Consider the following 24,401-nt stretch of genomic DNA (forward strand, 5'->3'; position numbering starts at 1 on the left):
GGAATCTTGTGAGTCAAAAAGAGGGGTGACCTGAGTGCTGAATGTTTTAAAAGGCCTGGCTATTATTTTGACAACAGACTGTTTGGGTGGGGAAGGCTGAAACAGAGCGGATTGCAATAATCTTACAGAGAGATGCTTTCAACATCCCCTTTATTCCTTAAACTCTTGGGTACACCCAGTTTGTTGTTTCAAAAAGAGTTCTGCAGACAGAGATTGAGAGGGCTTCTCTTTTTCAAAGCCAGAAGACACTCACAGGGTGGCAGGAGAGAGATTGGCATTTGTTTAGAAATTGCCGTTCTTCCTTCTGGGCCTCAGGGCTGGATGTTGGCATGAATCTTCACTTTGTTAAGTTCCAGATGGACATCAAAGTCCCAGACAAGGCACACTGGACTACACACACACACACACACACACACACACACACACACACCACTTGGTGACTTTTTTATTATTCAAAAGCAGATCTCTAGATCATCTGCCTCTTTCCTGTCACTACCTCTCATTAGAAACTTTCCCTGAGGGATCCCTGGGTGGCGCAGCGGTTTGGCGCCTGCCTTTGGCCCAGGGCGCGATCCTGGAGACCCGGGATCGAATCCCACGTCGGGCTCCCGGTGCATGGAGCCTGCTTCTCCCTCTGCCTGTGTCTCTGCCTCTCTCTCTCTCACTGTGTGCCTATCATAAATAAATAAAAAAAAAAAAAGAAACTTTCCCTGAGAGTGGAACAGCTAAAGAGATGAAGGTACTACTTACGAATCCCCCACTGTTGAGATAAAGTAAGGGAAGGATGTTGAAGCCATCAGCCAGAACAATGTCTTGAAACATTTGTGGGGAGAAAACCTACACTCAGCTGCTGCTGTTCAGCAATTGAATGGATTCCTTTGTACTAAGCCTGCAGACTCAGGCCAGTAAGTGTGCATCTGCCATCAGGAACACGGTTATCCCTCAGGCCAAGTTCAGCCAGCCAACCTGCTTCTATTTGGTCAGCATGAGGCTGACCCACTTCTAGCTTCTCTTAGAAAATGAATGGGTCAGGGATCCCTGGATGGCTCAGCAGTTAAGCATCTGCCTTTGGCCCAGGGCATAGTCCTGGAGTCCCAGATCGAGTCCCACATGGGCTCCCTGCATGGAGCCTGCTTCTCTCTCTGCCTGTGTCTCTGCCTCTCTCTCGGTGTGTCTCTCATGAATAAATAAATAAAATCTTAAAAAAAAAATGAATGGGTCTAGCAACACAGGACCTGCCTTCCCATCTAGGGGGATAACCTGCCTTTCAGCAGAACAAATATATGATCTCCAGATTGCCACAGTCCCTGTCCTATCTCTGCAGTCCTAGCTCGTATACTCAATGATACCTCCCTGGCTCTGTGTAGGTCTCTGGGGCTGTTACCCGGTATAGATCAAGTGCAGACAGAATTTCATTTCTGCTTTAATGCATAGTCTTGAGAATGGATAAGGAATATGTGGTATATAAACACAATGGAAGATTATGTAGCCAAAAAAGGATGATGTGTCATTTGAGACAACATGGATGGACCTAGAAGATATGATGTCAAGTGAAATAAGTCAGTCAGAGAAAGACAAATATGATTCCACTCATATGTAGAATCTTAAAAAAACCCCAAATGAATAGACAAAAAAATGCAGAATCGGACCTATAAATATTGAGAATAGACTGATGGTTGCCAGAGGGAAGGGTGGAGGGGAGAGCAAAATGGGTGAAAAGGAGTGGTAGATACAGTCTTCCAGTCATGGAATGAATAAGTCAGAGGGATGAAAGGTACAGCGTAGGGAATATAGTCAATGATATTATAATAGTGATGTATGGTGACAGATGGTAGCTCCACTCCTGCTGAACATAATATCTAAACTTGTGGAATCACTATATTATTAATCTGAAATACCACCATGCTGTATACTGTATTAAAAAACAAAACAAAACAAAACAAAAAACAAAACACAGACACAGTCTTGGGTAACCTATTTGCTTCAGCATGCAATTCACTAATCTTTGATGATAAACTACTAAAACGGGTTCATAAATCACTTTCACCTCTTGGGCTTCAGTTTCCTCAAATATTCGTAAAAGAAGTACATGGATTTTTCTAAGGTCCCTCGCTGTAATTTTGCAATTCTATTCCAATAGACACTTAACCATAAAACTCCTTTTAATACTTTCCAAGGATCTGGAGAACTTTCCAGACATGATCTCATTCAATCCTCTTTGCTCTGAAGATTCCACATTATAGATCAGGAGTAGGTTACAAGGCAATGCATCTAGGCCCCATGAGATACTTTAGCTTCTCCAGCCCACCTACACTCTCTCTGAGCTAGCTGTCTGCCCACTATGAATCAATAAATGGAAAGATAGAGGTCACTTTGGATGGGTACTGAGTTAATGGCCATACTTATAGTCTCAGGAGATTTTTAAAAATCACTTTAACTCTATTAACAGCTCAAGTTCCTTCTCTTATTGCTCATCATCTGCTCCAAAAGGTTGGGAAGGAATTTGATGCTCCCCCAGGGAAGGGGTTCATAGTGAAGAAACACAAGGTATATGTCTAGGGGATTGCAATTTGTGACAACATCTAATAAACCAAAGTGCAAAGAGAATTGAGATATACTAGAGACAGACTCCAACCTATGCCATATATGCACATGCACACAGCTTTGTGAAGCAGTAATATATGTGTTGGTAAATTCTTCCATATTACCCAAACCTGGAAAACATTCGTATGGCCTTGTCCTAGTTTCTGAAACTGAAGTGTTTGTAGATTTATTTTTTAACATCAGACCATGAATGACTCATGCTCAGCTAGCATATGGTTCACCAGGGCAGTCACAGCTCTCCCCCATAAATGTACATATACAATCTTTCTCCCAAGATACTTTTACCTTAAGTGGTATTCCTGTATAAATGAACTCAATGTTAGGTATAAATATACCCCAATGAGCCTTATCCTTTTTCTCTCTCCTTCTTCAATCTGTTAATACTGATACCAATTCTACTGAAGTTACAGTTATTAAATTTTGCCAAGCCACTCTCTTGCTTAATTTGAAGAACCAGGCATTTTCCAAGTACAACCCACCCACAAGCTGTTTGCCTGCTCAATTTCTGCATGGTATCTTGCTCATGATTTCTTGATTTGCTGATAAGTAGCTAAGAAGATACTGGACTCAAACAACACATCAACATCCGATATCCCATATTACTAACTTTTCCTACAGTTTCCCAGGGTGATTAGGTTGAAAATAAACAGAAAATAATTGATTCTTTCAGAGCCATCTGCTACACTCTGATACTCTGCTGCTGTCAAACTGTGCTCTGAGGATTTTTTCCAGTAATTTCCTAAATATAGTAGTTTTAATTATGTCAGGAATATCCAAGCACTCAATTTTGCTTTGCTTAAAAATGGCCACACTGACATAGCTCTTTTCCAAAATGTAAGCAGCTCACTGGTGCCAATTGTCTATTCTCTCCTAACATTGTGGGGAAGCGTAGAAATGTGGGTCTTCCTTCCTTACCAAAGGGTAACACTAGGATGGAGCCTGCAGAGAGATATTTTCTATAGGGAAGTCATTGGTCTTCCTTTGCAAACTGCACATTTAGTGTTATTGCCTTGTATTTTGGCCTGTTTCATTTGTAGACTGCGAAGAGCAACAGATCATGTTATTGGACCATATTATTCATGAGCAATGACAAGATGGCAACCATACAACTTTACATTACAAAGCAGGTTGTGCAACAGTCTCTGAACAGTATGAGATGGTGGTATCCCAGGACGAAAGTCACCCCCCAAATTATTTCTAAGGAGCTGATGTCCATCCAGTCCATCCCTAGTACTTTCTTCTCCTTGGTCTCACCTAGTAAACATTTTAGCTGAGGAATATTGCTTCCGATATGAGTGTCCAAACTCCCAAAGGGACACTTATTTTCAGGTCCTCTCTCCAGGGCAATCATATCCAGTTAGGCTGTTGGAGCCCCACACTGTCTGGGTCTCCTCCTTCATCACTTACTGCCACTCTTGTTTAAGATCTCTAGTGTAGGGACAAAGGCTATCTCTTGGATGCAAATGTTTCAGACTTCTTTTATATAGCTTTTTTTTTTTTTTAGGATTTTATTTATTTATTCATAGAGACAGAGAGAGAGGCAGAGAGAGAAGCAGGCATCATACAGAGAGCCTGACGTGGGATTCGATCCAGGGCCTCTAGGATCACGCCCCGGGCTGCAGGCGGCGCTAAACCGCTGCGCCACTGGGGCTGCCCTTATATAGCTTTTTATTGTTGTTGTTGTTGTTATAAACAAAAATGCAGAAGGGGGAAAAACAATCTGCTATAGCAGTACTTGGAGCAAAAACCTGGGCCATGATTGCTATTTTTAGTTTTTTTTTTCCATTACTTTTCATAAACATTTATTGAGAAGTGGCTTATATGGCAAGTCCTGGGAACATAAAGGTGAAAAAGAAATATACCTCATCAAGATACTAGGATCTACTGAGGAAGGCAGATAGGATTCAATGAGATAATTACATGAATAATGAGATTTAAAACAGAGATTTCAGAACATAAATGAGATAGCAGTTAATTTTGTCCTGGTTGGGGGGGGTGGTAGCTAGGAAATATGCAGAAAACAGAACACTGAATCTATCCTTACTCCTGCCTGAGTAGGCATAAACTATCCCCAGGACTGTCCTCCCAAATGTTTCTACCTTTCCTTCTCTTTGAGCCTTCTTTCTCCAAGCTCTAACCCTCAGGCAGGAGTATTAAGGGAAGTCAAGCGTGAAGACCATTTCTTCATTTGTACTTCCCTCCTCTAACACAGCTTTATGTAACTACTTAGAACCCCCAAAGATGATTTTAAAATGTCATGCAAGGATGGATCAGGACTAAGATTTGTACTGTAGTAAAAAATATCTATATATATGGACTAGAAGAGAATCTGCACAAAAGATAAAGCTAGAGGTTTAGGATGGTAGAAAATTCAAGTGAATATCTGCCTTTTTTTATTTTCTTCTTTTACTATTTTATACTAAAAGGTTAATTCTTTTTTTTTTTTTAACTAGGCTCCACACTTAGCATGGAGCCCAACATAGATCTTGAACTCATGACCCCAAGATCAAGACCTGAGCTGAGATCAAGAGGTGGATGCTTAACCAGCTGAGCCATCCAGTGCCCCTAAAAGGTTAATTCTTATTTTTTAAAAAAGAGAATGTATTTTGATCCAATTTACATTGCCCTTCTAATGAAGCCCTCAATAAAAGATAAACAATGTAGGAGATTAGGAACATTCTGATCTTCTCAAAGAGTGGGGCTTATATGGTGTGACAGGAAGATTGTTGAAGTTTGCTGTTAATTGGGGTCCTCCTCAGCACTGGACACTGAACCAAACACACATTCTAATTCCTATATTCTTTTTTAAAATATTTTATTTATTTATTTGAGAAAAAGTATGTGCAGAGAAGAGGAATAGAGGGAGAAGCAGACTCCCCACTGAGCAGGGAGCCCAATGGGGGACTGGAGCCCAATGGGGGACTTGATCCCAGCACCCTAGGATTATGACCTGAGCCAAAGGCAGACAGACCTCAACAGGCACTGAGCCACCCAGGTGCCCTCTAATTCCTATATTCTTCAAGCTCATTTGGCATGAGTTACTAAATTCTGGTTCAAATAAAAATTTTTCTGATGTTCAGAGATCGATTTTTTGCATTTTTATTTTGTATCTACTACATTCAATACTTGCAGATAGAAAAGGGTTGGAAGGAGAACTATGGCCTCCTTTCTCTAATGTGTGAAGCTCTGGCTCTGAGAACTTTTAAATGGTAGGGTTTCACAAGTAGCACCAGCCTCGGAACAAAGACATCGACAGGTAACTGTCTCTGGACTGCCTGTGCCTAACTTCACAGTTCAACATGTTTTCTTCCAGTGGAATTCTCCTCAGCACTAATCTTTCATTAAATGTCCATCATTACTGCGGACAACCACCACCACCCACCACCAATGCTGCCACCACAATTCACTCAGTGCCTGATGCTTTCCAGGTAGCATCACATTCAGTCCTAACAAAATCCTGTCAAGTAGGTACTGTATCCCTCTTTCACAGATGAGGAAACAAAGCATACAGAAGGATGAGGTGACTTCCCCAAGATCACACAGCTAGTTGGTGTGAAGCCTGAACTTGAAAATGGCACTTGACTCCAAACCTTTTCTCTTTCCAATATGTCTTACTTCTACCTACACCTCCTACCAGGGAGCTTCCTCTATCCCTGTCTTGACTGCAGGAAAGTGATCCCTGAGAATCTGAGGGGTGGACACTGATGCTGTGTCGAGATTGGATTTAGACTCAAATTCAGACACAAATTTGTTTTTTGAGATGCCAACTCATCCCCGCCGGACACAGCTCACACTTGAGTATTTGAATACTGGTGTAACAGATGCCATGTGACAAATGAATTCAAATCCTAAAAGAGAAGTGGCTAGTATGACTATTTTTTTATAGGTCCTATCCTGAAAAGTGAGTCATCCACCATTTTATACTTCCTTATCTCTACCCAAATCTCTCTAAATGTTCATATCTTCCCCGAAACTCTTCTGTGCTAACACTTGCCACTGTCCCTAATAGACAAAGGAAATAAACTGAAAGGCAGAATAAGTGATGGGATAGACAATCAAAACAGGAAAGGCCAATAGTGAACAAGCTCTAAGACTTTTCCTCAGATCTTCTTTTCTCTTGCCAAGAGAGACACTGAGTGTATCTTCTATGTTCCAAATGGCACCAAATCTCACCCTCATTCAGCACCAAAACTGCAAAAACATATTTGAATACAAATAGGGTAAAGTCACAGATGCAGAGCACATAAACAGGGAGGTTATAATTTTTTTCTCATCTCAAGACCTATCATTATAACCTCTGCAAGCTAAGATGCTTAATTGGCAAAGCCCCCTCAGAACAGAGACAGCATCCCTCATGAGTCTCCCCATGCATGCCAACTAAGTGTGGGCTGACTTGGCACTGATACAGCAACATCTACTTTTCTCCAGTACAGGGTGCAATTATACCCTTCACTCAACAGACTCTATTCACTGTGAGTGACCACAGCCAAATGGAACTCTGGGGGGCAGTTTTCCTAAGTACTAATAAGTCTTCAATAGCTATGGGGAGCTGCCAGCATCATTGTACATCTGCAACAACTGATGGAAGTTTTATGACCTTTTTTTGCTCTTGTACTAAGTCTTTGGCCTAAAAGGAATGAACGTTGTATTTCTTGCTCCTATCCATCAAGGTTTAGAGAAACAAACCACTTACTTCTATAAAAAGGTAAAGGAAGTTCAAGTAATTATTTTTCTCACTTTGCTCCATGAGGTTATCAGACATCCAAATATCTAATAAATTATCTCCCCCATGCCCAGAATCAGCTAAGATACTGATAGCACTCTTTTCAAAAGAGACGAGAAATAATCTGCTTCAAATTCAATCATGTCTCTGGGGGATGGTATATGGTCTCTTCACCCACTTCTAAAACTTAGTTTGTGCTGTTGACTTTTGGCCCTGGAAATGCACTCTGGACTCCTCAGTCTTCCTTAACAACCAATATTCACAAGGCATTATAGTATGCCAAGGCAGTTGGCACAGTCCATCTCAGTGCCCTAGATCAAACATCAAGAGATAAATATTTTTCCTGTTTCTACCTGCCTTTTTATTAACATAATCTTCTACTGTTTCTATTCTTTATTGTGTCCACTTTTAATGATTTAAAAAGAATTACATGCTCCTTCTAGAAAATTTTGGAAAAGAGAAAAATGAATACAGAAAAGTAATAAAAAATGCTACCACTTAAAGACAACATTGACAAAGATTTTTAATGTATTTACTGTCACTATTCTTCAGTTCATATGCCTCTGAGAATTCTACAAAATAAAAGTCACATTTCATGTGCAACTTTGTATCTTGATTTTATTTATATTATTGAAGTCAAAGACTTTGAGGAATGCATTTTCAGGAGAAGAGTCAGAGGAGGAGAGGGAGGAAGCACATAAAAAGAGGAGGAGGAAGAAGAGGAGAATTTCTTAACATATAGATCTGCTCCAAATAAATTTCTTAACATATAGATCTGCTCCAAATAAATTTCTTAACATATAGATCTGCTCCAAATAAAAAGATTGAATCTAGAGTCTTCTTTTTCAGTATGGTTCTATAATGTACTGAAAAAAAAAAAAAAAAAAAAGCTTATAAGGGGTAACCCTCATCCTCTGTTCATGGGAATATAAATTGGTGTAGCCACTATGGAAGAGAGTATGGAAGTTCTTTACAAAATTAAAAATAGAGCTACTGGGGCAATTGTGGGTGGCTCAGTCAGTTAAGCATCTGACTCTTGATCTCAGGTCTTGATCTCAGGTCGTGACTTCAGGCCCCACATTGGGATCCATGCTGGGCGTGGTGCCCACTTAAAAAAAAAAATAGAGCTACCATATAATCCAGCAATCCCACTTCTGGGTAATTACCTGAAGATAACCCAACACCAGTTCGAAGAGGTCTATGCCCCCCTATGTTCACTGCAGCATTATTTACAATAGCTAAGAGATGGAAGCAAACGAAGTATTCATCAATAGATGAATGACCAAAGAAGATGTGGCATATACCACAATGATATCCATTGTATATATACAGTTATAAAAAAAGGATGAAATCTTGCCATTCATGACATCATGGGTGGACCTAGAGGGTATTATGCTAAGGGAAATAAGTCAGACAGAGAAAGACAAATATTGTATGATTTTACTTATATGTGACATCCAAAAAACAAAATAAATACGCGAAACAAAACAGATACAGACTCATATATACAGGAAATAAACTAATGATTACCAGAGATAGGGAGAAGGTTGAAGGTGCGGGTGAAATAGATGAAGAGGATTAGGAAGTACAAAATTCCAGTTATAAAATAAATAAGTCATGAGGATATAATGTACAGCATAAGTAATACAGTCAATAGTACAGTAATAATTCTTCATGGCAACAGATGGTGACTAGACTTACCATGGGGATCATTTCATAATGTATAAAAATACTGAATCACTATGATGCATACCTGAAACTAACATGATATTCTATGTCAATTTCACTTCAACAAAAGAAAATCAATTTAAAAAGATAAAACAAAACAAAAAACAAAAACAAAAACAAAAAAGATAAAACAAAGATTATAGAATCTAGAGGATAATAGAACTGACTGAGGGTTACCAAGGTTTGGGGATTGTTAAAGTAATAAGAAGTTCTGAAGCAGTGCTGAGAATGACCCAAAGACCTGCCCCTAAGGTCCAGGCTCAGTAGGGAGGTGGACACAGAGCAGGTGGCCTGGAAGATAGAGGAACAGGAGTAAGCAATAAGGTAAACTGAATATTCAGAAATTGATGGGGAGATGGGGGGAACTTGACCTTGTGGTCAGGGAACACAAACTCAGAGTTAAGAGTCCTAAGGGTGGAGAATGTGCAGTGAAGACAAGCTGCAAACCTGGCTTGCTGATGGTGTATGGAAGTGGACTGGAAGGAAGGAAGGGTGAGTCCAGGCAGGATAGTAATATACACTCATGCCTAGTGATCCCTCCAGAACATCAGCCACTTGCAGGCAGAGTTTTTATATCATCCACTATCATATAGCTAGTATTAAATAAGTCTAGATCATAACAGGAATTTGAAGCATATAACTACAATAAATAAATGCAATTGGAATGTATAGTGTTATCAAGCTTTGATGGCCAGCTATTTCTATTCCATAATAAGGAGGTCTCTACCAAATTGATGTTCATGTCAGTCTTGTGGGGAATGTTCTCTAGAAAGTTCCGAACTGAGGATCTTCTAAGTGCTAGAAACAACATTAGATGCTGAAGATTTAGAGTCAAAAAACAAGTCTTTTCTTCCAATAAGCTTAGAGAATGGAAAATACCACGTAAACCACACCTAGCTGCAAGCTATGACAGAGTAGACAGGATGCTCTGACTACAGAAAACACCCAGAACTGGGTTCCAAAAATAATTCCAAAAGGAGGTAATGGTGAAACTAATTTTTGAAGGGTAAACTTATCCTAACAAAGGCAAGGCTAGGTGTGTAGGTGGGAACAGCTGGTATAGGAAGCCCCGCATAATAATTTTAGCCCAGGGAAAGTAAAATGATACTCTACAACCAGCTCCTTAGATGATCTGGCAATAACACTGCTCCCATGGTGCCAATAACCTGGAAATGTCTGAGTAATAACAGAAGTGTTGTCAAACCAACTTTGTTCGAAACTTTATATGTTGTCACTTGATAGACATAAATGTAAATTTCTTCCTGCTGTAAAAACATATATTGACTTAGTTTTAAGGCAGCGTGTAAAGGATGTTACCCATAATCCCATCACCAAATACAGCATCTCTTTTCTCTTTTCCTCTTCTTGCAATAGACATTGTAATATGTATGTATAATTTTTAAAATTGTTTTCATAATCTGATATTTCTTTTCTTTTTTTTTTTAAGAGGGAAAATGGGAGGAGGGGCAGAGGAGAGGGAGAGAATTTTTTCTTAAAGATTTATTTTTTTTTAATTTTTATTTATTTATGATAGTCACAGAGAGAGAGAGAGAGGCAGAGACACAGGCAGAGGGAGAAGCAGGCTCCATGCACCGGGAGCCCGACGTGGGGCGCGATCCTGGAGACCCGGCCAAAGGCAGGTGCCAAACCGCTGCGCCACCCAGGGATCCCCTTAAAGATTTATTTACTTGAGAGAGAGAGACTGAGAGAGACGTGTATGTCAGGGCAGGGGCGGAAAGGGCAGAGGGAAAGGGAGAATCTTCAAGCGGACTCCTACTGGGCACAGAGCCCTAAACGGGGCTTAATCTCATGACCCTGAGATTGTGACCTGAGCTGAAATCAAGAATCAGATGCTTAACCAACTAAGTCACCCAGGCACCCCTGTATGCATAATTTTGATGTAATTTATATCCACTTTTATTTTCTTATATTAAAATTTTCTGTTTATTACCATTTCAGGAGACACTTCAAGATGGTAATAGATTAATAGCAAGAGTGAAGCATTTTACTCTAGAGAGAAATAGAAGTTGGGAATGTTACTACTGATTGACCTAGGATGCATCATTTTATGTCAGTGCACCTCCACTTCCTCTTCTGCAATATAGGGACTTGGGTCTTGAAAAAGATGGTTAAATTGAACCAAAATATTGTCTATATGTCTAATAGTTATGAGTCTAAATGCTAAGCAATTTGTAATTTATTTTTATTTTTTTAAATATTTTATTTATTTATTCACGATAGACATAGAGAGAGAGGCAGAGATACATGCAGAGGGAGAAGCAGGCTCCATGCCAGGAGCCTGACATGGGACTTGATCCCGGGACTCCAGGATCGCGCCCTGGGCCAAAGGCAGGCACCAAAACACTGAGCCACCCAGGGATCCCCGCAATTTGCAATTTATATGCAACAACTAGGAATGTCTGATATTGTTTTTCTACTTCTGAACATCTATCATTCAAAAACAATCCTATGGAAGAAGATGCTTCATATACCTAGATGTTTATCAAGTATTATTATTATAATATTAAAAACTGAAACCCTAAAGACATCCATATAAGGGAATGAGTGAGTAAAGTATTATATTTCCACATCATGAATAACAATATTCCACATTATAACATGGAAAATACTCTTCCACTGTGTGAAATGCTAGAAATTATTTGATTTTCTTTGTCAGTCAATGCTTTCTATACATCAGCAGTTACTGCTTCTTCATACCTCTTCCACCTTGGCCATGATGAAAAGGTACCAGTAGCTACTGTCCCTAGTTGGCAAGGAGATGCCAAAGGAGAAAGAAGTTTCTGGAAAGTGGAACAAGCAGAAAAGGACTAGAGATAATGAGACACATTAAGGGAAAATGTATTAGAAACTATTAAAGTGCCACGAAAATACAACTTACAGTTGTGATGATGATGGTGATGATGATGAATACACTATGAATAATAAAGTGTTTCAGCCATGAGAAAAAACAAGTTCAGGTCATGCTTGTCTTGCTGACCACAGAACTCAAAAGATGTTCTGAGACTAAGGAAAACAAGTCCTCAGTGTATTTGAATGTTTTAAAACAGAAGTAAATAGAGCCATCCTGGGTCATCATGACATCTCTTTTATTCTGGACTTTCTTCTAACTTTAAATGCTATTTGAATTTCTGCCACAGACAACTTGTGGAATGTTCTGAGCTCATTTTGGAATTTTATTTATAAAGCAGGGTCAATTTCAATAGGAGTAGTGTCCCAGGGCATCTACTGAATGGATGGATACTCCACATAGCTTTGTATAAATTATCCCTGAGCCATCTAGAATGGAGAGGGCACTATGATGACAGCCACCCAGTTTATCCTTTCAGACATAAAATGACCCCTTCCCAACCTTCTGGTATTTGAAATCTACCCTTAGCATGTAAACTGAAAGATACACAGAGGTGGGGGTATCTAGTCTGATCTAGTACATGAGAAATATGCAAGTAGGGATGAAAGCACCGATTGAGATATGTTCCTCAAGCCAAAATGCAAGTATAGGCCTATTTAAAAGTAGATCAGAGTTTCTAAGGCAGAGATTTTTCCTTCCCCATATGCAGAGAATTAATTGTTAGAAATGCTGAATGTTAAAAGGAAAATTCAAAGACCAAAGACGTTTCAGTAATAGAATTATGAAAAGGAGCATTTTCCTTTTTTTTTAAATAAGATTTTATTTATTTATTCATGAGAGACACAGAGAGAGACGCAGACATAGGCAGAGGGAGAAGCAGGCTCCTCACAGGGAGCCCTATGCGGGACTCCATCCCCAGACCAGGATCACGCCCTGAGCCAAAGGCAGATGCTCAACCACTGAGCCACCCAGGCATCCCCAAAATGAGCATTTTCCTAATAAAATAAAGGGCTATATGCAAAGCAGCAGCACCACAGTAAGCGAAGGTACGGGAAGCAAGCAGATATTCATGCTCCAATGCTTAATTAACCTCTCTGGCCTCAGCTGCCACACCCATAAAATGGAGGGGAGTGTGATTTCTGGTTGTAACTATACATTAGTAAATGGGTCTGCCAATTTACCATGAATTCAAAGAGAAATAAATGTCTCTGCTTCTTTTACCGTTAAGGAGTTAATGTAGAGGAAAGTTAAGCTAAGTTAATATAAAGCAGAATAAATGCAAATATGCTATCAATGGGGATCATTTAAGCGCAACATAACCATGGTAAATGGGCTTCTTGTCTTCCTTGAAGGCTGCACTTTATGTGGAGAAGAAACTAAAAATTTTGAATTTTGAGACTGAATCACTGTTTTTCCTGGATGTCGCTCCACTTCTCCAAGTTTTCATAGCCACAGCAGGCAAATACAATCAATGCTTGCATTGTATGAAATTAAATTACAAGATTATATATAACAAAGCAAAACAGACTATTGGATTACTTTCTTTTCCTAACGTTCAATCTTACAGGTAGCCATTAAATAGTTCAAGTTCACTTGTGAACGTTCAAGTTCACTTTTCCTCCGTTTGTTTAGAGAAGTTGACTAAGGTTCACATATGATTTGCCTGACTTTTCGTCAGCTTCCCCATATGCTACAAACAAGAGCATTTCCACGCAAAAGGGGAAGAGAATTAGTAATGACTTCTCCAGCATTGCATAGTGTGGCAGGCTGGATTATGGCCCTCCAAAGAAGTCCACATTCCTAATCTCCAGAACCTGTGAATGTGCTACTTTACATGACAAAAAGGACTTTCTGATGTGATTAAGGATTGAGATAGCAGGATTATCCCAGATTATCCAGTAGGGCCCAAAGGAATTACAAGAGTACTTGTAAGAGATAAGTGGGAGAGTCAGCATTAGAAGAGGAGATGAGATAAGGGAGCAAAGACTGGAGTATTGCCATTGCTGGAAAGGGGCCATGAATCACGGAAAGTGGACAGCCTCTAAAGCTGGGAAAGGCAAGGAATAGATTCTTTCCTAGAACCTCCAGGAGGAACATACTCCTGCAGACATCTTCACGTTAGCCTAGAAGACCAATTTCCAGACTTCTGACCTTCAGAACTGCAGGATAACAAATTTGTGTTGCTTTAAACCACGAAATTTGTGGTAATTTGTTTCAGCAGCAAAAAGAAACTAATACAATCTAAGGAATCTGAAATATGCTCTCTTCTTCAGTGAGCTGTCAGTTCAGAAAAGTGATTGCTAAAAATTCAGAGCTGTAGAAGCTGTTTGCCTGATCAATACAAGACTTACAATGTGAGCAAAATCATCCTCATCATCAGGTTCCTCATCATCTCCATGAGCTTACTTCTTTGATAACCCTTATCTTATTCATGGATATTAATTTGATTTGTGACCAAACCAGTTTTTTGTAAGGCTGGTGTATGTATTCATAATAGGAAATATGGTATTCCAGAACCAACCATGTTCTCCCCAGATGATTTAACCAAAGAATCTGGCAACAGTCAGGCAACATCCCTGGGAAAAGACACTCCTATTGACCTCTAACAGGGCAGACAATGTGCAGCTGGCAGTAGGGGATATTTTACTTTGAGAACTCAAATGCTCAGCACCCTGTCCTTTGTGGATTGACTGAACAAGATAAAGGGTATGGAGGCTCATGTGAAGAACCTTTCAGACAGGAAGCTTTCCAAAGCTGCCAAGAATGAAACTTGGGAATAGAATCACAGTCTTACACTTATTCATAAGCTTGAGTAGTCAGGATAAGGAGCCAGCTCCAGATCCAACTTAGAAACTGAATCACCAACAAAACTCAACTCCAGGCTATATTTCTTTCTCAGCTGGGCACATTATTTAATCTCTCTAAATTTCACTTTTTCTTGTCTTAAGCATGAATATAATAACATTCCCTCATACCTCATAGAGTTGTGAGGATAAGGTGAAAGGAAGTCTGCAAAGGGATTAGCACACAAGTTAGTAAATGGAAGCCTAATAAAGTTATTTATTTTATTTTTTAAAAAAGATTTCATTTATTTGAGAGACAGAGAGAGAGAGAATGCAAGAGTAGGGGGAGGGATAGAGGGAGAAGTAGACTCTCCACTGAGCAGGGAGCCTGACTTGGGACTCCATCTCAGGACCCTGGGATCATGACTTGAGCAGAAGGCAGATGCTTAATGTAGTGAGCCACTAAAGCACCCTCTAAACAGTTGCTTTATAGTTAATTATTATTTTTTTAAGATTTTATTTATTTACTCATGAGAGATACATAGAGCGAGGCAGAGACATAGGCAAAGGGAGAAGCAGGTTCCCCGCTGAGCAGGGATCCTGATACAGGACTTGATCCCATGACCCCAGGATTATGACCTGAGCCAAAGGCAGATGCTCAACCACTGAGCCACTTAGGCGCCCCTATAGTTAATTTTTATTCTTTGAATTTCCCAAGTTGTGCTTTTCCACCGGCTCTCATGCATATGTCTGCATTAGCATCTATTAGAATCACAGAAAATGAGAAAGTACAACCCTCAACCCTGTCTCAAAGGCAGAAACTCAGTCTCATTCATTGTTGCACCCTTAGCATTTAGCACAGTGCTTCGCCTGTCCTCGGTTCTCACATTTTAAATAAATGTTTATGACCTGATTTTAGCTGTGAGTTAGGAAATATCTAAAACATCGTTATGATACGATTATAGGATTTTTCCATCTATGATCAACTAGGTGGTGAAATAAATTGAGTCACACTAGCATTTTTTCTTTTTTAAAGAAAAAGAGTAAAGTGGAAAAGATCAGAGTATAAAATACATAGTAAGGTTAAGATTTGTTACATGAAACTCTTGTTTCAGGTATGTATGCAAGTATACCTGTTGTAATGTAAGTACATTTCTCATTGTAAAGGGGAAAAAAAGCATAAACGTTCTGACTCTTTCTCCCGGCCAACATTTGGTATTTTCTGTCTCTTTCATCTCAACTATTCCAATGGTGTATACAGTGATATGGCACTGTGGTTCTTTTTTTTTTTTTTCTTAAGATTTTTAAATTTATTTTTTGAAAGGGCACAGCAGGAGGGGAAAAGCAGACTCACTGCCGAGTAGGGAGCCCCATGCGGGGGCTTGATCCTAGATCCCCAAGATCATGACCTGAGCTGAAAGAAGACGCTTGACCTACTGAGCCACCCAGGCACCCCTGGCATTATGGTTCTAATTTGCATTTCTGTGATGACTAGTGATGTGAAGCACCTTTTCAGTGTATCTCAGCCCTTGTCTGTCCTCTTCACAATCAATTCAAAAAACTATTTGGCAGTATCAACTAAAGCTGAACATGCATTTCCGATTACTAAGAAATTCTACTTCTGTGTATTTGCCCAACAGCAGTATGTACATATGTTCACCAAAAGACATGCCCAGGAATGTTCACAGGAAGTAACCTATTCATAATAGCTCCAAACTCGAAATTGTCCAAATGTTCATTAACAATAGAATGGATAAATTCGATATATTTACACACAGTAGAATCCCAAACAGAAGCAAGAATGAATGAACTCCCAACTACACACAACAATGTGGTAGAATCCCACAAGCATAAGATAGACAGAAAGAAGCCAGATGTACAAGAATACAAAGTGGATAATTTCACTGACATAAGATTCAAAACCAGGCAAAACTCATCTATAGTGTTGCAAGTTAGGATAAATTATTCTTGGGTCACAAGGGCTTTAGTAGTGCTGCTTATGTCCTCTTTCTTGATCCGAATGCCTATTAGCATGGATATATTCCATTTGTGACATGAATCAAACCACAAACATATTATTTGCGGTTTTCTGAATTATTTCCAAATTTATCTGAAATCTAAACATAAATTTCAGGAAAAAAATTTTATATATACATATATATATATTTTTTAAGTGTGAACCACACTGATAGAGAACAAGAATCCATGATATGCTCACTCTCACTACCATCAAGTGGTCGTCTAGCCTTTGCTTGAACAATTTCAGGGTTGAGAATCTATTTACCATCCAGGGAGGTCGCTTGTTAGAAAGCTTTTCCCTTACACTAAGCCATCATTTGCTTCCTCACAATGTGGTCTTCTGTTCTCCTAAGAGATTCCAGATCCATCTAATCCCATTACCACTAATTGCTTTTCAAATATTTGAAGGAAGCTACCTTATCCACCCTATCCCAGCCCTTATCTTCCCTTCTCGAGACTGGAGAGCCTCAGGTCCCTTGATCATCCCTCGAGATGTGGTTTTTAGTCGCCTTGTGTCTTTATATTGCACTCCTTTTATCTAACTGCCCTCTAGGTAGGAAAGGGCTAAGAAGAGCAGAAAAGAGCAAAAAGTAGAATTGTTACTTGTAAACCTAAATAGTGTGGGTCTACCAACACACTCACAGCTTCAATTTCTTTAAAACTGACAAGATGTAGAGAACTTCTGTTGAACAATCAGCTGAAATACCCTATAAGTTTTGCACAAATCCCAGTAAGCCCCAGCTTCCCTTCTGTGTCTATACCTTCTGCTTTCCTTTAGGAGTCAACACACACATTTGGCCTCACTCCAGTCTCCAAAGCTACATCCTGGAGATGGAGCAGTATCTCTTTTGGAACCACCTCTGGAGTACAGCCTCTCCATCCACAGACAGACGAAAACCAGCTCTTTGTCCCAACACATTACCTTTTATCCCTGAGTAGGTCTGTTTTAAAGTACATTGAGGGAAAGGACTAGGGGATGGAGAAGACACACTTCCACTGGGCATCTCCAAAATCTGACCTAAAAGCTGGCTATTATCACCCTGATCTCAACAGAGCCTGGCCAATGAAGGGCACCCTGGTCTTCCTTCTTTCCTCTTCCAAAGTCACTCCAACTGGAGACTCTGGAGACGAGCTTGCTGGGCTCCGCTCACTCCCCTTTTGTGTGACTGGTGGAGGGTGAGCTTGAGAAGAAAAACGTGGCAGGGTGAGAAGGAATCTGGTATTTTCCAAGATATCTGAAATGAAACGTCTCTCTAAAGAATGGTCTACACAATCCCTCTCATCTGTAGAACAGGGGAAAGACAAGAGAGCCATGTCTACAAAAACTTCCAGGTAAGCCCCAGTGGGTATGTTTAATATCAAGACTGGGCGGAAGGGAGATCCGTTAAGGAAGGATAACGCGAGAGAGAACCGTGCAGAAGGATGGAGACAAGTGGGAATTAGGCATTTAAAGAAAGAGAAGATTGTCAAAGGCCCCTAGGTGTGGCGCGACTTGGGAGAGCGCGCGGGGGTGCGGGGCGACCCCGGGGCGGCGGCCGGAGCGCGGGGGGGTGGGGGGGGAGCCGCGGCTCACCTACCTGGTCCACGTCTGCTCCATTTTCCAGGCGCTTCCCTCACTCTCGGGGCGCTCCTCGCCGGGGAGGGGAAGCAGCCTGGGAAAACCAGAACCCTTGCGCACGGACCTCCAGCTCCTTCTTCCTGTGCTGGCAGCGAGGGAGCTCGGCTCCGCGACCTTTTGAGGAAAACGATGCGACGTGGCCGAACCTCCAGCTGCCGGCGCGTCGGGGCGCGGGGGAGCGAGTGCGCTCGGGGGGAGCGGGACGCGGAGCGGCGTCCGGGGAACCGGCCCGAGGCAGCCCGGCGGGGCGCGCACGCGATCCCAGGCCGAGACGCGACTGGCTGGCACGAGCCGCCGCGCACCAGCTGAGCTGTCAACCGCGAGCGGGGGCGGGGCTCCCCCTCGGGGGCGGGGGCGGGGGCGGGGGCCGGGCCGGGCTGCGCGCCTCCCCTGCTCCCTCCCGGCCCGCCCGGAGGGTGTTGGCGCAAGGGCAAGGGCTGAGCCGGCGCCGGACCAGCCCCTTCGTTCCTCCCCCATCCCACCCAGGGGCGCTGTAAAATAGGCAACTAGATAAATACAGCACCTAACTGGCAGGAGAATTTGGAGAGAAGGCCCTCTCGCGTGCCTGCCTCACCCCAGCCACAGGTAAGCCCGGAAGCAGAGCTGGAGTCCAGCAAGGTCTTAGGAGCCGTCCTGGCCGGATGCAGAAGCTCCCACTAGACGGTCGCAGGACGCCGTGTGATTTTTCCCAGAGATCGGACCTGTCAGCTTCACCATCAATCTGGGGGCAGGAACCTTCCTCAGATAGCGAAACATCCTCATGAAACCTTGCAGCCTTAGCTGCCTCCATCTCCGGTGGCCCGTGATTTTGAACTGGGTACCTCTTCGGCCTTCAGGTTTCCAAGCACTGAGGCGACTGGGGCACTAAAACTAGCTTCAGAGGGGGCAGAGGGTTCCTGGATTCCTGGAGCCCTGGGAGGGCTTCAAGACAGCAGCCAACGGTACTAGAATCTCCCCCTCAATTATTCTAAGACCATGGAAAAGGGTCCTTTGGTGACGGCACTGCCTGAGACTCTGTACCGTCTATTTATGTAATGAGGTTTAAGCAAGTCAGACATGCTATAATTAAAGTGCTTGCAGCCCCAAAGCTCCTCTTTAGCTCTAAAATAAAACCTTTTTATTATATGACATGATCACTGTTATTATTAGCATTACCAAAGACCTTTTTAAAAAAAGATTATATATTTATTTATTTATTCATGAGAGACACACGGAGACAGAGTACAGGCAGAGGGAGAAGCGGGCTTTCTGCCGGGGGTGGGGGGGGTGGGGGGAGCCCAGTGCGGGACTCGATCCCACGGGGATCACCATGGGAGCCGAAGGCAGACTCTCAACCACTGAGCCACCCAGGTACCCTGACTTTTTCCTTTCCTTTTCTTTCTTTTCTTTCTTTTTTTTTTTTATAATTTACAGAAAGCTTTATAGTGCCCACATGTGGTAATGTTGATTGAGTCATACTTATTTCACAGATGATGAAGTTGAGACCCCAGAAAAGCTCAAAGTCTCTGCTAAGACTCTGATAGCAGTTGTCTTCTCCCTGGTGTGACTCCAGACATTTACTCCATGAATTTCTGAAAATAAGGCAAACAAGATGTCTCTACAGTGAATTGATTCTTTTAGGTATCCTGGGAGTTTAACTCAGGAAGGGCCCTGGCATGCCTGAGAACTGGAAGACAGCAGAGAGCCTGTATTTTTTTTTTTTTTTTTTTATTCATGAGAGACAGAGAAAGAGAGAGAGAGAGAGAGGCAGAGACACAGACACAGGCAGAGGGAGAAACAGGCTCCACGCAGGGAGCCCGACATGGGACTCGATCCCGGGTCTCCAGAATCATACCCTGGGCTGAAGGCGGTGCAAAACCACTGAGCCACCCGGGCTGTCCCAGAGCCTGTATTCTTGGGGCAAACTGTCATCCTGCCTACTAGGGATGAATTCCCCTAATTACCAGCACAGAATAGGGGTGGGGAGGACAGGATAACAGTAAGACATCTCAGTGTTCAGAGGAACCATCTAATAGGCCCCTAACATAGAACCCCAGCTCTTAGCTTAGACCTAAGGCTGCACTACTCCTGAGCTTAGAATGTTTCCAGGAAACATTTTAAGGCCCAGTTTGACCTGAGATAAGGCTTACAGGCCACCTGTCTTGAAAAGAATCTTCTGTTGCAAACAAACAAGCAAAAAAGGGCGAGAAGAGTCAGATTTCCATCCTCCATACCAAAGTTGGTGTTATATTTAGTTTTGTCTCAAATCAAATTATGGGCTACTGAGTTTGGAGAGGAACTGTATTTACAGCAAGACTTATTCTGCATTCAAGTGATAGCATTAATTAGATGAATGAACTATGAGATCTCAGAAGTGAGGCTAGAAAAGATACCAGTTTATTTTTTTTAATGTTTTCACTAAGTTCATAGTACATTCATTGTAAAATAGTTGAAAAATACATAAAGAAGTATATAGAAAGGAAACTACCCATAATACCCAGAGATAATCAGTGTTAAATGTTTGTTGAAATTTCTCTCCAGTCTTTTTTTTAATGTATTTTTTAACCCAAAACATCAACTCACTCTTACACACCCAAGAGTACATACATGCTTGAAAAGAGAGATTTCATTGTAGTTTTCAAGATTACATTTATTATCAAAAGAACAAAGTTTTTGTGTTAGGTTGTAAAAGAAAAATATTCATCCATATATCCACTCTGTCAACACAACTGTTTAAATTTCTCTACATCTGGTAATTATCTGCACATATTACATATCTATTTTTATAGCTATAATTCAGCCTAGACATAAGTTTATGTCCTCCTTTTCTCACTTATTAGATATCTGTCCATGTTGTTAGAGTATTCATATATTTATTAATCTAATGATTATATAATGCTAAAAAATATCAAAGGAACTATAGTTTACTTAATAATATTTTGTTACTGCATAGGTACACTGTTTCTAATATTACAGTGCCTCTATCATTTTATTCCTTTGAATTATTTCCCTATGATAACTTCTTAAGGCATAGGGTTGTGAGGATAAAAGCACTTTCCAGGAATGGCTGGCTCAGTCAGTAAAGCATGTAACTCTTGATCTTGGGGTTGTAAGTTCAAGCCCCACATTGGGTGTAGAAATTATTTTTAAAAATAAAGTCTTTGGGGCACCTGGGTTGCTCAGTTGGTTGAGCATCTGACTCGGTTTTTCCTTGACTTGTGATCTCAGGGTCATGGGATCAAGTCCCCTCCTCCCCCATCCCTGGACTCTGTCTGGGTGGGGAGTCTGCTTAGGATTCTCTGTCCCTCTGCCTCTCCCATGCTCTCTCTTTCCCTCTCTCTAAAATAAATAAATAAATAAATCTTAAAAAAATAATGTAAAATCTTTAAAAAAGAAAAAGACTTTCTAATTTTATCATCTTCCATAGCCTGAGCAACACTCGGTTTTATCATTTTAATTGTTCTCTTTAATAGATAAGAAATTATTTAAGTTATAATATATATATGCCTATGCCTATTTATATAGTATATAAATAATTAAATATCATCTTATTTTACTTTATGTTTCTTAAAATACTAACTAGTAAAATCCTATTTCATAGGCTTTCTTTTTTAAAATTTTTAAAAAGGATTTTACTTATTTATTTGAGAGAAAGAGAGCATGATCATTGGGAAGAGGCAGAGGGAGAGGGAGAAGCAGACGCCCCACTGAGCAAGAAGCCCAACACAGGACTTGATCCCAGGACCCTGAAATCATGACCTGAGCCAGAGGCAGACACTTAATCGACTGAGCCACCCAGATGACCCTCTTTTTTTTTTTTTTTAAGATTTTCTTTATTTATTCATGAGAGAGAGAGAGAGAGAGAGAGAGGCAGAGAGGCAGAGACAGAAGCAGGCTCTATGCAGGGAGCCAGATGTGGGACTCAATCCCAGGTCTCCAGGATCACGCCCTGGACTGAAGGTGGCACTCAACCGCTGAGCCACCCGGGCTGCCCTCTCTCTCTCTCTCTCTTTTTTTTTTTTTAAAGTAGGCTCCATGCCCAGTGTGGAATCCAGTGCAGGCCTTGAACTCGTGACCCTGAGATCAAGACCTGAACTGAGATCAAGAGTCAGATGCTTAACTGACTGAGCCCCCCAAGAGCCCCTTTCATACACTTTCTTGCAAACCATTATCTCTAGTAGCTAGTCATCCTAAAATCCTGTTGTGCTGTCACTGTATTAGTCATATATTTGTTGCAACAGTGTTGTTTAATAAAGAATTCTCAATATTATACTCCTCACTCAAGGATCTGGGCTTCAGGTATGGATTGGTTGGGCCTGGGTTCAAGATGCTTCCAAGTAGCTCTCATGTCAGGAAGAAGCAGTGGCTACCTGGGGAATACTCTCATAGTAGATTGTAGGAGTATATGAGAGTTGGCACAGACTCTTAAAGTCTCCATTCAGAACCAGAACATTGCCCTTTCTGTGGTATTTCATTCCCCAAAGTAAGTTACATAGCCAAGTCCAAAGTCATTGGTGCAGAAAAGTACACTCTGCCCACAGACTGCAGAAGGGGTGAGTAGGTGTCTAAGGACAATGCAATTTACAATCTGCCAGTTCCTGAATGCTGTACTTTCTGGCTTTTTGTTAAACTTTTGTCCTGGTGGATACATGCTAACTTTACCTTTTTCCATCCCATTTTAAAGTTAGATGTGGCTTTTGGTCAATGAAATGTAACTGGTTTGGCCACTGAAATGTGAAAAGGAAGTCTCATGTGGCCACTTCTGGGTAGAACGTAGAATTTTTATGAGCCGGTACATGATTTGCCACTGTCAGTTTCCGCTGTTGTATTGATTTTTGAAGATCAGTACATGTTAAGATGAAGCTTCCATCCACTTGGGTCTCTGAGTGACTCTGATGATCAAAGTGTTCCTACTGGCCTAAATTAAACGTGTGGAATGACCAAGAAATACATTTTTGTTGTATTAAGTTACTGAAATTTGGAAATTATTTACTACTGCAGCATAGCCTGGCCTATCTTGACACATCTTTTACTCCCATTCTGAGTAAGAGAAGACTATAGATCCCATGAATCATTATGTAAAAAGTAACACATCTTCCTCTTTGTGTATCTCTCCCTGGTTTCTGATTCAGAACTCAAAGAATCTAGGTAGGTAATGTCAATAAATTAAAGCAGTTGTAAATGAAATTACTTATGTTATTCTTTCTTGGGTACATTGCTCTTGAACTGGTTGATGGATTGTGCTTCAGGAAATGTTTGCATTGATGAGAAAAGACAAAAAATAGGGAAGTATTTTTTTTTTATACTAAGCTCAGAATATTCTAGTGGTACTTTTACATTCCATTCATTTTTTAAAAATTCCTTTCCTCTTTCTTCTTCTCCTCCCCAGCTTGATGCTTGGTAAAAAGGACTATTGATTGTGATATAAATTACTGCATGAACCATAAGGCAACAATAAAAAGAAACATGTCTAACATACTGTTGCCAGATTCTGTTCTAAAAGTGCTAAGGGTACTGACTCCTTTCATTCTCACAAAAACATGATGAGGTGGGCTCTAGTTATCTGTTTTGTAAATGACTAACATGGAGCCTGGGGAGATGAAGTATATTGCCTAAATTCACAAAGCTGAGATTTAAAAGTTTAGCTCCAGAATGTCATGCCTAACCATTCAAGACGCGCACTCCTTCCCTAACTCTCACCTCACATTCACTGAGACTTAGATAAGAGGACAATGTGTATGTAACTCTTACTCCACTATCACTGCAGTTGATTCAGTGGACTTCGTTAATCAGTAGATTCCTCTTCTGTCCCCCACACTATGTCCCTCTCTCTAACCTTGGGTGTTTTGTTGTTGTTGTTGTTGTGTTTTTTTTGTTTGTTTTGTTTTTGTTTTTTAATGTCCTTTCTAGACAGAGAGGAGTCATTCTGCAATCAAGGGTAAGAGAGAATTCTTTCCTTCTTCTTCCATTGAGAGATGGGATCTAATTCTCCTCCCTCTAGGTCTGCCTTAGAGACTTACTTGACTGATAGAATGCAGCGGTTAAGAGATGTTCTGGGACTGTTAAGGCTAAGTCATT

The 24,401-nt window shown here is 41.0% G+C and overlaps 1 protein-coding gene across 21 annotated transcripts in view; it reads right to left on the reverse strand.

Annotated features, from left to right (window-relative positions):
- PDE4DIP (phosphodiesterase 4D interacting protein) overlaps positions 1-24,401 on the reverse strand; it is a 223,239-nt gene that overhangs the window by 166,867 nt on the left and 31,971 nt on the right. Inside the window, exon 1 of one of the 21 annotated variants that reach the window (XM_072769539.1) lies at positions 18,304-18,617. The exons of the other annotated variants lie outside the window; for them this stretch is intronic. Within the exon in view, the coding sequence (XP_072625640.1) occupies positions 18,304-18,323 (20 nt within the window). The 5' untranslated portion in view covers positions 18,324-18,617. Of the gene's footprint in view, positions 1-18,303; positions 18,618-24,401 lie in introns of those variants that run through there. 21 annotated transcript variants of the gene reach the window in all.

Source organism: Canis lupus, chromosome 12, assembly GCF_048164855.1.
Source record: "Canis lupus baileyi chromosome 12, mCanLup2.hap1, whole genome shotgun sequence".
NCBI classification, from domain to species: domain Eukaryota; kingdom Metazoa; phylum Chordata; class Mammalia; order Carnivora; family Canidae; genus Canis; species Canis lupus.